This window comes from Carassius auratus, unplaced genomic scaffold (genome assembly GCF_003368295.1).
Source record: "Carassius auratus strain Wakin unplaced genomic scaffold, ASM336829v1 scaf_tig00011037, whole genome shotgun sequence".
Lineage (NCBI taxonomy): Eukaryota > Metazoa > Chordata > Actinopteri > Cypriniformes > Cyprinidae > Carassius > Carassius auratus.
Genome location: NW_020524164.1, coordinates 38,671 through 50,660, shown reverse-complemented (window position 1 = coordinate 50,660; position 11,990 = coordinate 38,671). Strand labels below are relative to the sequence as shown.

At 35.5% G+C, this 11,990-nt stretch overlaps 1 protein-coding gene across 1 annotated transcript; it reads right to left on the bottom strand.

Annotated features, from left to right (window-relative positions):
- Window positions 1–1,212: 1,212 nt before the first annotated feature.
- LOC113072941 (olfactomedin-like protein 2B) lies at window positions 1,213–8,445 on the bottom strand. Its single transcript, XM_026245820.1, has 8 exons — window positions 8,051–8,445; window positions 6,777–7,043; window positions 6,559–6,666; window positions 5,744–5,905; window positions 5,169–5,358; window positions 3,741–4,178; window positions 3,466–3,642; window positions 1,213–2,617 (listed from the first exon to the last, which is right to left on the bottom strand). Exons 1-8 carry the CDS (start codon window positions 8,195–8,197, stop codon window positions 2,019–2,021), a joined length of 2,088 nt encoding a protein of 695 aa, XP_026101605.1. The 5' UTR covers window positions 8,198–8,445; the 3' UTR covers window positions 1,213–2,018.
- Window positions 8,446–11,990: the final 3,545 nt, after the last annotated feature.

Genomic DNA, 11,990 nt, shown 5'->3' with positions numbered 1-11,990 from the left:
TTTCTCCACGTCCAATAACCCTTGAGTATATATGAATATACATTTGCTAAATCCTACGCTATCCTTGTAGTTTAAGGTGTATTGATCTAGCCAAGGACTAAATAGAATGATACAGAATGTCCTGCCCCAACATCCTATTTCAGTTGGAAATGTGTGAACACAGGGAAGGACATTGTAAAGCCATTTCACATAGTCTATAAAGACTATCTTAAAAGTCTGGAGCTGGTTTTTCATGGCCTAGTGGTCGAACCACTTGGTAATTGTGAGTATGAAGAGGCCCACAGTAAGAATCAGACAAAAACCCAAACATATTTCTATAGTTCTTGACAGTATGGTGGGATTCATGACCTTCCTCACTCATCTTGTTTTTCTGCACAATGTCAACACAGTTCATTCATTTTTCATTGTTGGTAGTAAATGTTTAATTCATAAATGTTTCATTTAATTGTATTGTTTTAAGCCACGACAGTTACCAATGATTTCTTTTGTAGAATTATTTCTTTTGAAGGCACGTGTACATACCTCAGTGGGGGTCATTCATATGTCCAGTCCAACTTAAAGCATGTAATGCTGAAGTTCCAGCCAATTGGCGAGTAACTGTTTTCTTTACCGGGAAAGCCAACTTTTACTCTAATTTGGCACTTGATGGCTATTCATTTTGTATTTTGGTTAACAAGTAATGCAGTAGGTCCCTAGCTGTCAAGGGTCCATGGTAAAGGGTTATTGATCTATCCAACAGGAGAATGAGAATAAGAGCAGGGAACGCCATCATCAACATGAATGAATGACTTTGGCTGACATCAGACTGTGTTAGCATATGAATTCTTTGGAGTAGTGTGACACCATCAGCTTCCTCAGACCTGCAGCACAGCCAATGCTTTTCCCTGCCATTTTCATAATGCTTTAAGGTCATTTAAACCACAAGGTTGTCATATATGTCATACATACAGTATATACATTATGTTGAGAGCTGTCACTTCATCTTATCTAAATCTCTATTAAGTTTTTCTTTTCCACTCAAGAAGTCATTTCCTCAAACCAGACTGACATTAATGGAGCAGATTTAACCAAAAAGGAAACTGAATGCACACGTTTGATAAGGAGAAAGACCGAGCATGCTGTTTTTCATTGAGACCATTTCAACCAAGCTGAATGCAAATAACTGAGAATCTATTTATAGGCTTTTATTATAAATGATATTCCGATCACAGGTCTCCCTTTGATTTGTCATTTATATAATATATAATATAACAATGCTATATATAATATTTAATATACATGGCCTGGTCAAATGAAGTAACGGAATAAACATGTAAGTTACTATTTCTTCCCACTATATGTTTGCATCTTTGAACATTTATAGTGTTGTCAAAAGCACAGTACTTGGTACCAATTTTGAAATGAACTGTTAACTGTTTAATAAAATGTCCAAAAGGTTTTGCTTTCATACCTAAATTTGTACAGAGACGAGTTACATTTACTGCAATTCGTACCGACTACTGAACCGACTACAAATCCCTCATAGTTTTCTGCCCACTGCTAAACAGAAAACATATTTCATAATCTAGTCAGTTTCTGGGGGGAAATTTACTTTTTGAGTATCTTGTTTCATTTCGAAGTATGCAAAATCTTATGGAAGTTAAATTGAAATTGCTAATGACGTTTTATGATGACCTTAAAAGAAGCTAAAGCAGTGACACTCCCCAGGTTTAGAGGAGCTTGCTATAAGGTTATATTTTTAATTACATTATATACATCATACATTTACACTTCATATAAGCGGTGAGAACCTTGTCATGAATAGCTCAATCATATTTTTACCACTGTGAGATCAATAAACATCTACTAAAAAGCAAATAAAATAGACATGCAAACAGACAAAATAAAGGCATAATGAAACATCTATAAAAATATCTGTCATGTAGACTGATCTACAATCCACTTAGACACATAATCTTTTGACTATTTTATACAGAAAGTGCTGCATACAGTACTTTAATAAAGTGTTTAAATTACCGTTAATAAGCAAATATCACATCGTAGGTCACCTGATGGCCATTGTCCCATGCATATAGCATACGTTCCTTAGGATTGTAGTCGATTTGTGTGGTGTAGGTGTAGTTGTTTACAAAAGGGAGGCGGGGAATCATCTGGGTGTGTGTATGCGTGTCGAATGCATAGGAAATATTGGCCTGCGTGTGCTGGAAACTGTCGACGGCGTACAGAACGCCACAGATGATGAAGCAGTTTCCGTAGTAGTTCCTCCTCAGGCCCGTCCTCCAGCTCTCCTCTTTCTGTAAGTCAGAAGGTCGGAGCTTGCTCAGGATGATCACTTCCTGGTGAAACCCCTCTTCATCCAGAGCTGGGTACACTAACCATAACCCGCTCTCATCCACACCAAAATCAAAGTCTGAACGTCCTCCCCAACTCCAGGGAGCATCCTCCTCCTCTAATACTGCGTCATGAAGGGTGCTCCAAGCTGCTACATAACGGAGACGAAGATCAAACCTGATTATATCACGAGAAAAGGCTCTATTGTAAAAGAAAGAGCCACCGTAGACCACATGGCCAGTGCCAATCCAGTTGTAGGGGAGTTTGTAGGAGTTGCTAAACTGCCCTGAGAGAAAAAGAAGAGAAAAAAATGTCACGATGCTCCCGCAAGGGACCTCCTTCATGAAATATAAAAGCAGCTGTTTATTTGCAAGTATAAAGACGCATTCATGGTATGTGAGAAAAATAAGTATGACATCATGGCATATTGTTTTATGAGAAACATCTTTAATTGAGAAAAATTTAAATAAGATATAGTTTTTTCCACACAAGACTACACAACCAATTAAAAGTTTGGGATCTGTAAGAATTTGTAATGTTTTTGAAAGAAGTGTCTTATGCTCACCAAGACTACACATTTGATCTAAACTACAATAAAATAAGTTTTTAAAATAAATAAAACTGTTTTAGAATTTAGAAAGAATTTTCAATTTGAATAAATTCTGAAATGTAATTTATTTCTGTGATTGCAAATCACTCCGATCTTCAATAAAAATTAAATAAAAGTTATGCATTTAGCAGACGCTTTTATCCAAAGTGACTTACAGTGCATTCAGGCTAACATTTTTTACCTAACATGCGTTCCCTGGGAATTGAACCCACAACCACAACACAATGCTCCACCACTGAGCCACAGGAACACTGTCAATGTCACATGACACTTCATATTCTCTTGGAAACTGTGATAAATTTTTTCAGCATTGTTCAATTAACAATTTATTTATTTGAAATAGAAATGTTTTGTAACATTGTAAATTTCTTTACTGTCGCTTTTAATCAATTCAATGTGTCCATGCTGAATAAATGTATTGATTTCTTAAAAAAAAAAAAAGCATATACACTGAATGGCAGTTATTATAATTATTTGTTACTATTATTAAAATAAAGCAGTATCGATTTTAATGTTACACGTACCTCGTTTAAAGGAGTCCATATCACGGAATTCCAGAAGCTGTTTTCCATAGTAGTAGTCAGTCACATAAATAACTTTTCCATTGCCCTTTGGGTCTTTCATCCATGCACCTTCATTTTTGCCATATGTGTTGTGTGTAACAGGATCAGCAATGCTTGCTAATGTGTCCTTGCAGATCCCTGTAAACAACCAAACCAGAGGGGAAGCATCTATATACCACGGCCCCTCTAAACTCGAAGTTTACTTTCTTCTAAACTTGATGTGGAATCAAGCTTACCTTGTTCTTTGGTCTTCTTTGGAGTTTGTGTGCTTGCTTGAGTTGTAGCTTCATCCCAGGTAAGTTTGGACTTCTTTGCAGGTGCTGTGACACTGGCCAGCTGTGGCACTGCAAGAGGAGTTGAGGTTGCTGCTTTGGTGCTTGGTGACTTTATGGTAGTTAAAGGGATTGAGGTTGGCAAGGTTGTCCTTGCTGTAGTAATTGTGCTTGACTTCTTGGCTTTTACAGTATCTTCTTCAGTTTGTCTTGTTAGATTTGGCATGATTGCAGCAGTAGGGTCTCCATTCTGTGTGTTGAGGGTTGTTGACGGTGTCTGGGTCACTGTCGCAGAGGTTCCAGGTCTAGTAACAGATGCAGGCAGCTCTTGCTTATGGAGCTGGTCTTCAATGATTAAATCCACAGAGCCATCGCCTCTCACAACCTCATGTGCTGCTGTGGCTAATGAGAGAACAAACACAAAATGCTTAGTTTAACTTCAGCCTATTCTTGTTTGTACAGTTTCACCTATAACCTGAAAAAAAAAATGCTGTTGACAATATTACAGAAATCTACATTCTTTAAATTCATATTTTTATTTAGCCAAAACACATTAAATTTATCAAAAGCGGCAGTAAAACATTTGCTATGTTTCAAAGGATTCCTATTTCAAAACAAATACTACTTTGATATTTCAACTAATATCAGTTTCAACAAAAATATTGAGCAGCACAATGGTTTTCAACATTAAAAAAAACCCCAGAAAAAACAAGAAATGTCTCTTGAGCACCAAATTAGCAATGATTTCTTAAAGAGTGTGACACCAAAGACTAGTATTTTTTAGACTAGTATATTTTTTCCAAAAATAGTAATATTTTTTTATCAAATAATTGTAGACTTGCTGAGGATATTAGACTCCTTTCAAAAATATTTAAATACAGTAATGCATTTATATGAAATAATACATAAATATTAATATTTAACAACAAATTTGAAATGTACTTTTGACTATAAACGAATAGTTGTTTATTGTATACAGAAATGTGATTTTCATTTACAGTGCATTATGGGAATGTAGTTCATTTAAGTAAATGTCGTGATAACACCCCCCACCCACATTTTCATATGACTATTTTTTCTTAAATCAATCTTTATTTTAAATCAAATATTGCGCTTTTTTAAAATCCCTATAGATTAAATAAATGGGGAAAATACTTCTGGAACCAAGGTTGCTGAGAAAATAATTAGGGTGGTCACTGTGTAATGATAATAAGTGATATTAACTTGCATTTGGCTTCTCAACATTTTTCGTACTAAACCTTAACCCTAAACATGAGAACATGTTGTTGATCCTTCTCAGTATTTTTCTCAGTTGACATCCCATAAGAGCTGCAACCACAAAAGTTGCAATTCTAGTGATTATTACATTAAAACGAGCTGTTGGACACTCACTATGCTCTTCCCATTCACTGTCCTCCATTGTGTTGGCCTTGTAGAAGGTCATGCTTTTGATGGTCATGCCATTGGGACCTGCTTTGGTCTTTGCTGGTTTATGCTTCTCCTCCTGTCCCTCAGAGTTGCTTCTCTTCAGCACAGGTTTGTTGGAGCCCTGACTCCCAACAAACTTCTCCTCATATTTCCTCTGGCCAGGAAGAAACACAAATGCATGTGATTAACCCGAATCAAATTACTGTATCAAATAAGAAGCATTAATTGTCTCTTTAAAAAATCGCCCAGTTTGTGGCTGCATAAATGTCCTGAATGAGATGAAGGGGAATTTGTGGTGTATTAATGACTTGAGCATGTTGTGGGGAAGTTGCATGGCTTTGTTGCCTATTTCTTCCAGACTCTCTGGAACAGTTAATCTGACCACTGTTTCCACTGGGGAAAGTTTGGTACTGGGGGTAATGTAGATGACATTTGCAGCATGTATTTGTGCATATACAGTTGTCATCTGTGAAGTGAGACTAATATGAGCCTATAAAGGCCTTTCTAATGGTCTGAGTTAGTGTGTGCTGTATCTGTACCTCAGTGTGAGCAAAAGCAGCTGCCGCATTCTTCTGCAGTGAGGGCTCCAGCACGCTGAGACGTTTCTTCTTCTCTTCCCGTTGGTTGGACCGAGGCCCCTTCCCTTGCACTTTTTCACCTTTAACGCTCACTTTGTCTTTTGTGGGTTTTCCTGAAAAAGACTGTAAGGAGAATGTAAACACAGTGGAGGTCCATGGGTGGCAGTTCCACCCAACCACCTGAACTCAATTCCACTTTGTCCAATGGCAACATTTGAAAGCAGACAGCGATTTCTGTTGCCTTGGTAATACTAAATAGTGTATAGAAAGCACTTTATATATATTTTTATATATACCATGACTGGATTGGTCTTGTGATGGTGCTTATGTGGAAAAGGAGGCTCTAAATTAAACCAAATTATATTGTGTCAAAAAGTGTGGGTATATACACTCTTAATCAAAAATTAAGCTTCCAAAAGAGATTTATTTTACTGATTGATTGATTGAAGGACCATTTTGTTTTGTTTTTTAACTTTTTGTGAACAAATCCTAAAAGAACCATTTTTTTCTTAGTGTGAGCAACATAAAAAAAGACCTTTAATGCAATATATTCATGGGTAATGAACTATGGATGGCAATGAAGAGCCTTTATTTTTTTAAAGTGTATATATATATATACACTGTATGTGTGTGTGTGTGTGTGTACATTTATAAATGAAATGTACTATATATTCTTATAAGCATTAGATAAGACATAACTCAGAACCACTGTTTATAGTTCACAAATATTTATACATGCTAATATTTCTGAAAACAAGTTTTAATATTGCACTCACTTTCTCTATATTATCAACCCGTTCCAGAAGCTTTGTTGTGACGGAGTGAAGCTTTAACAAGTCCATCCCATAAAATGCTCCCTCTAGCAGGTCCATTATGGTCGAGAGCTGAACCATCAAGATATAAATAAATCAATAGGATCAAGTATCTTCTATCAACATCAGTGCATGAATCTGGTCTCTGTCTCCCCATGAGCCCTGAGTTCAAAACTCTTTACCTTCACATCATCCCGTCCGGCCTCTTGCAGCTTCTTAAACCTGAAGTCTCCCTCACAGGGATTTAGGGCAGAGGGAGGGGCGATGCAGGCACACTTCTTACAGCTGGGTCCTGCAGTGACTGTCTCCACTGTGTAGAAGTCCTCAGCCCTGGCATGGCCCTCTTCAATGCGCTTGCATGAGCTCCTGCTTAGAGGCTTTACTACACACTTACACTGACAGCCTGAGCCCTCAGACAGAGTCTTAACTTTATCATAGTCCCCAATGAGCTATTGGAGGAAATAATGACAGTGAATAATGCAATCATATATACAGTACAGACCAAAGGTTTGGACACAGCTTCTCATTCAAAGAGTTTTCTTTATTTTCATGACTATGAAAATTGTAGAGTCACACTGAAGGCATCAAGGGCTATTTGACCAAGAAGGAGAGTGATGGGGTGCTGCGCCAGATGACCTGGCCTCCACAGTCACCGGACCTGAACCCAGTCGAGATGGTTTAGGGGTGAGTTGGGCCGCAGACAGAAGGCAAAAGGGCCAACAAGTGCTAAGCATCTCTCGGGGAACTCCTTCAAGACTGTTGGAAGACCATTTCAGGTGACTACCTCTTGAAGCTCATCAAGAGAAGGCCAAGAGTGTGCAAAGCAGTAATCAAAGCAAAAGGTGGCTACTTTGAAGAACCTAGAATATGACATATTTTTTGTTGTTTCACACATTTTTGTTATGTATATAATTCCATATATAATTCCACATGTGTTAATTCATAGTTTTGATGCCTTCAGTGCGAATCTACTGTACAATTTTCATAGTCATGAAAATAAAGAAAACTCTTTGAATGAGAAGGTGTGTCCAAACTTTTGGTCTGTACTAATATATCTATATCTATATCTATATCTATATATATATATATATATATATATATATATATATATATAGATCAACCCTAATTAAAGTTTAAAATAGTGCTTTTAAAATAGGCTTATAGCTATTATTAGATTTACATACGTATTTTACTACTTTTTTTTTGGTCAAAACCCACTTAAATAACTTAAATAGTCTATTACATATAAATTTAAATAATTTAAATAATCGAACACGTTATTATTATCATTATTTCTACATTTTTTTTTTTTTTTTACTTTTTTGGGTCAGAAATCACTATATATATAATTTAGTATTTACATAAATTAATAATAATAATAATGCAAAATACACTCTCACACTGACTATCCTATGTTCATGTAATCATGATTTAATTTTTGATCAAGAAGAATTACCTGTGTTAAGATGTTTTCTTGATTGTCCATTTCGTCTTCTAGAGTTGAACGGCTGTCTATATCTTCAGCAGTCTGTTGCTCCATCAGATTGGCTCGTGTCAAACAAAATGCGCCCCAGCAAAAAATTAAAAACAATAATTCCATCATGCAAATCGATCAGACAAGAAGAGTTGCTAATTTTTAGCAAGTTAACGTGGAGTCTTTTGTTTTCTTCGCAGACAAAAATGCAGTTAGGCTGCTCTTTATGAAACCTATGTACTTCGAAATATCAATCAATAGTCAATTCATTCATTAATATGTAAAGTGTCCCTGATGACGTCAAAAATGTCCTAAGTTTGGTGAAAGCAGTTGCTTATGGTTTCTACAGACGGAAAGAAGACCTGCGTGTTGGATTGCCGGTGATGAATGGATATTTGAAAGGTTTGCTGCAAGTCGATGGGGAGGAACCTAAAAACAGGGAGGAGTTCTGCCATTAGATCAATGACAAACCCATGCTTTACTGCTCCACAATAAATAAATGTGGTACAAAGATTACAAAATTATTTAATGATAATGATAATAATGATAATAATAATAATAATAATAATAATAATAATAATAATAATAATAATAATAATAATAAAACCACACAGGTAATGTAAACATAAAATACCATGTTCATACAAAGTATTCAAAATCATTATGGCAACATGTCTTATGAAAAAAATATTTAAGATCAATTCAGTAGTTATAGTATAAAACAAACAAACACAAACAAACTCTATTTTAGAAAGACATCATGATTTACTGAATAAACTCTCATAACACCTAAGAAGCTTCCTCTGAAGTAGAGCTTTTACGCCATCTACTGACAATTTTATTAATTGCAGGTCTTCAAATGCCCTTTTCCACTCCACTGAATAATGTAAGACATATGTACTTTTCTTCGTACACCACAAGCAAATCAGTGGCGAAATGATTATATTCTAGCTGTAATTGATGTAATTGAGATGACACTCGGCTAATGTCTCTAACTTGTATAACAGGACCCCCGCAATGGCCAGATACACAATATAATAAGGGAAAATAAAAATAAAATAAAATAAAATAAATAAATAATGTTCCAAATATTAAGAAAACATTAATTTGTTGAACTTATGAAAAATAAATAATTATTATTATTAACCTTTTTTTTCTTCAGTGAAACTGTATGATTTTAATAACCATTGGTGTTGGTCATGGTGGTATTTTTCGAAGAGACTCATAAGATGAAGGCATTAAGAGATATGCTTATGTTACATGTGTTATTCAACATCCTTGCTACCTATGTAAAACTGGATATGCAACTAACTCTCTCTCTCTCTCTCTCTCTCTCTCTCTCTCTCTCTCACTCACTCACTCATTCATATCGCATGTACACATGCTCTCTCTACTGCATAAGAACACTTAAATTAGGGGGGCACAGACTGTCCTAAATCTCAAAGTGAACTGTCCTTGATTATCAAAAGCAAATGCCTTTTCTTTTTTCAGTTTTTAGATTTGTTTTAAGCAGAAACAATCTTACCAAAACAGTATGATTAGTTAGTACTGACTACCTGAGCATAATAATAATAAACTAAATCAATAAATAGCTGGATGTCTGTTACAGTAGGTCTCAAATAATAAACCACAATACTTTACAATGAATTTTGAAAAGAATACACTTTCTGGTTGTCAAAATGTGTAGTACATCAGTGGATATACTGTATGTACTCTTCTAAGATGCCTGTAACCTGAGGCAAACTGACTTTTAGCTAAAAGTCACTGCAGATATTTCTAAAAATAGGAACTAAAGAAGACTGTCCTGAGAAAAGTTGTAGTATTTTGATTGATTAATTTATTTTGTATCTAATGCACAAAACACTCCATAGTGTCCAAATACAATTTTAAGGTCACTGTAGAGTCATTCTTAATGCCAAATATGTAAAGAAGTTCATCCTCTATTGATGGGGTAGTCTGTGTGTTTCATTTCTAATTCTGCTTCCATTACAAAAGCATGTAAACTCCTTACACTGCACAGGATTGCTTCATGATGGAACATATGTAAACATATTCATCCAATCCTGTCATAACTGTCGAACATAATGATGGTGTCATGGATTTTGAGGTGTTCTGGGTACTCTAAAATACCTGACAGATAGCTCTTTGTAATTTTATGATTACATTTTATGTAATCATAAAAAGTCTATTGTGTGGGTACAATGCCCTTCGGCAGTGTGAAGCTTTTCTTGACACTGACTTGCACCTAGTATGTTGTCATAGGTCTTTAATCAAAAGCTATGGTTTTCATCACAGGTGTCTGTTGTTTCATATATCAAGTATCAGAAATAGCCTGGCATTGTTCCAGCGTGGAGGTTTCATCCTGTATATGTCAGTGATGGAGTCTAAGAATACGTGCCCACAAATGGTTGTTTAAAGAAATTTACTTTAGCCCAAAATTGCTGAAATTGTGAATGAGTCTGTTTCTTCATCAGAACAGATTTGGAGAAATTTACCATTACATCACTTGTTTTCCAATAGATCCTCTGCAGTGAATGGGTGCCGTCAGAACGAGAGTCCAAACAGCTGATTAAAACATCACACTAACTCACAAGTACGACTCAGTTTATCAGTTGAGATCTTATGAAGTGAAAAACTGTCTGTAAGAAACAAATCCATCATTAAGGTGTTTTTAAACCTTAAACAGTGCTTGATCTGTGCATATTTTTCTCCTGATTCAGCTGAGACAAACTTTTCACTGGAGAACGCGATAGCCTATTATGGATAGTGGACTTTGACGGTAAAAAAGTCCTACTGGATTTGTTTTATCATGAACATACAGCTTTTCATTCACAAGATGTTGATTGATGGACTGGAGTCGTGTGGATTATTCTGATGTTTTTATCAGCTGTTTGAACTTTCATTCTGACAGCAGCCATTCACTGCAGAGAATCCTCTGGTGAGTAAGAAAAGCGAAATTTCTCAAAATCTGTTCCAATAATAATAATAATAATAAAAACGCATCTTGGATGAGGCATGAGGGGGAGTAGATTTTAAAGCAAATTTTAATGTTTGTGTTTTACTTTGACTGCATCTTATTATGCTACTGAGTGGATTGCTTTGATGTTTTATTTAACAAATGTAATCCTCATTTATATTGGAAGCAATAGCAAAAGAATAGTGGAATGGACAGTCAGGGAAATCAGTGGTGTGACACAGGCTCTTTGGTGGGGTGTCTGAACATGCTTTTGTTGTCAAAAACCTACATTTATTGTGGCATGAGAAGAACAGATTCATTATCTAAAGTGTTCATTTATGTGATTGTAACACGTCCAAGGTTCCAATAATGAGCATTGTGTTTAGCTCTTAATCTTAAAAAAGTTTTTAACCAGAATTTTCTGGCTGTTAAATAACATAATAAATGAAACAACAATAACAACAACAACAGACCTTATGCAATTTAAATGTAAATTTGCATCAAATTGGTGTTTAGACATACATTTTCCCATTGCAACTGACAGCATTAATTTATAATTTTCTATATGCAGAGGAAGAAACATGCCACAATAACCCCTTAAAATTCTAAGATTTAACCCTTTATAAACATGGTCTCTGCATATGTAACTTATTAATTTGATTTGTTATAAAAAGAATATGGCAATTACATGAAACTGACAGGCTGTGATCAGTTGATAAAAACTGCCAGGTAATTTCTAAGGCATATGTTGAACTTTTTCCTGTAGTTTACTCAGACCGTTTACATTACAAATTTTGGCAAACTTCTGTTTCTGGATCTTCAATGAGATGGATTGCAGTAGGCTACTTATTATTATTATTTTTTTTAATCTACAAGGTCAATCACAGTGGGTCTGACCAACCCCCTTTTCTTTTCTTCCAGCAGGTTGTAAAGCCATTAGTCTAATACATCAAGGGTTTCCTTCAC

What these genes read in the sequence shown, in the direction of transcription:
- LOC113072941 (XM_026245820.1), bottom strand. Translation starts at nt 8,197, where the DNA reads ATGATGGAATTATTGTTTTTAATTTTTTGCTGGGGCGCATTTTGTTTG. An exon ending in CTGCTTTTGCTCACACTGAG is followed by an intron (nt 5,359 to 5,743) that starts GTACAGATACAG and finishes CTTCCTGGCCAG; the next exon opens with AGGAAATATGAGGAGAAGTT. An exon ending in TATGGACTCCTTTAAACGAG is followed by an intron (nt 2,618 to 3,465) that starts GTACGTGTAACA and finishes TTTTTCTCTCAG; the next exon opens with GGCAGTTTAGCAACTCCTAC.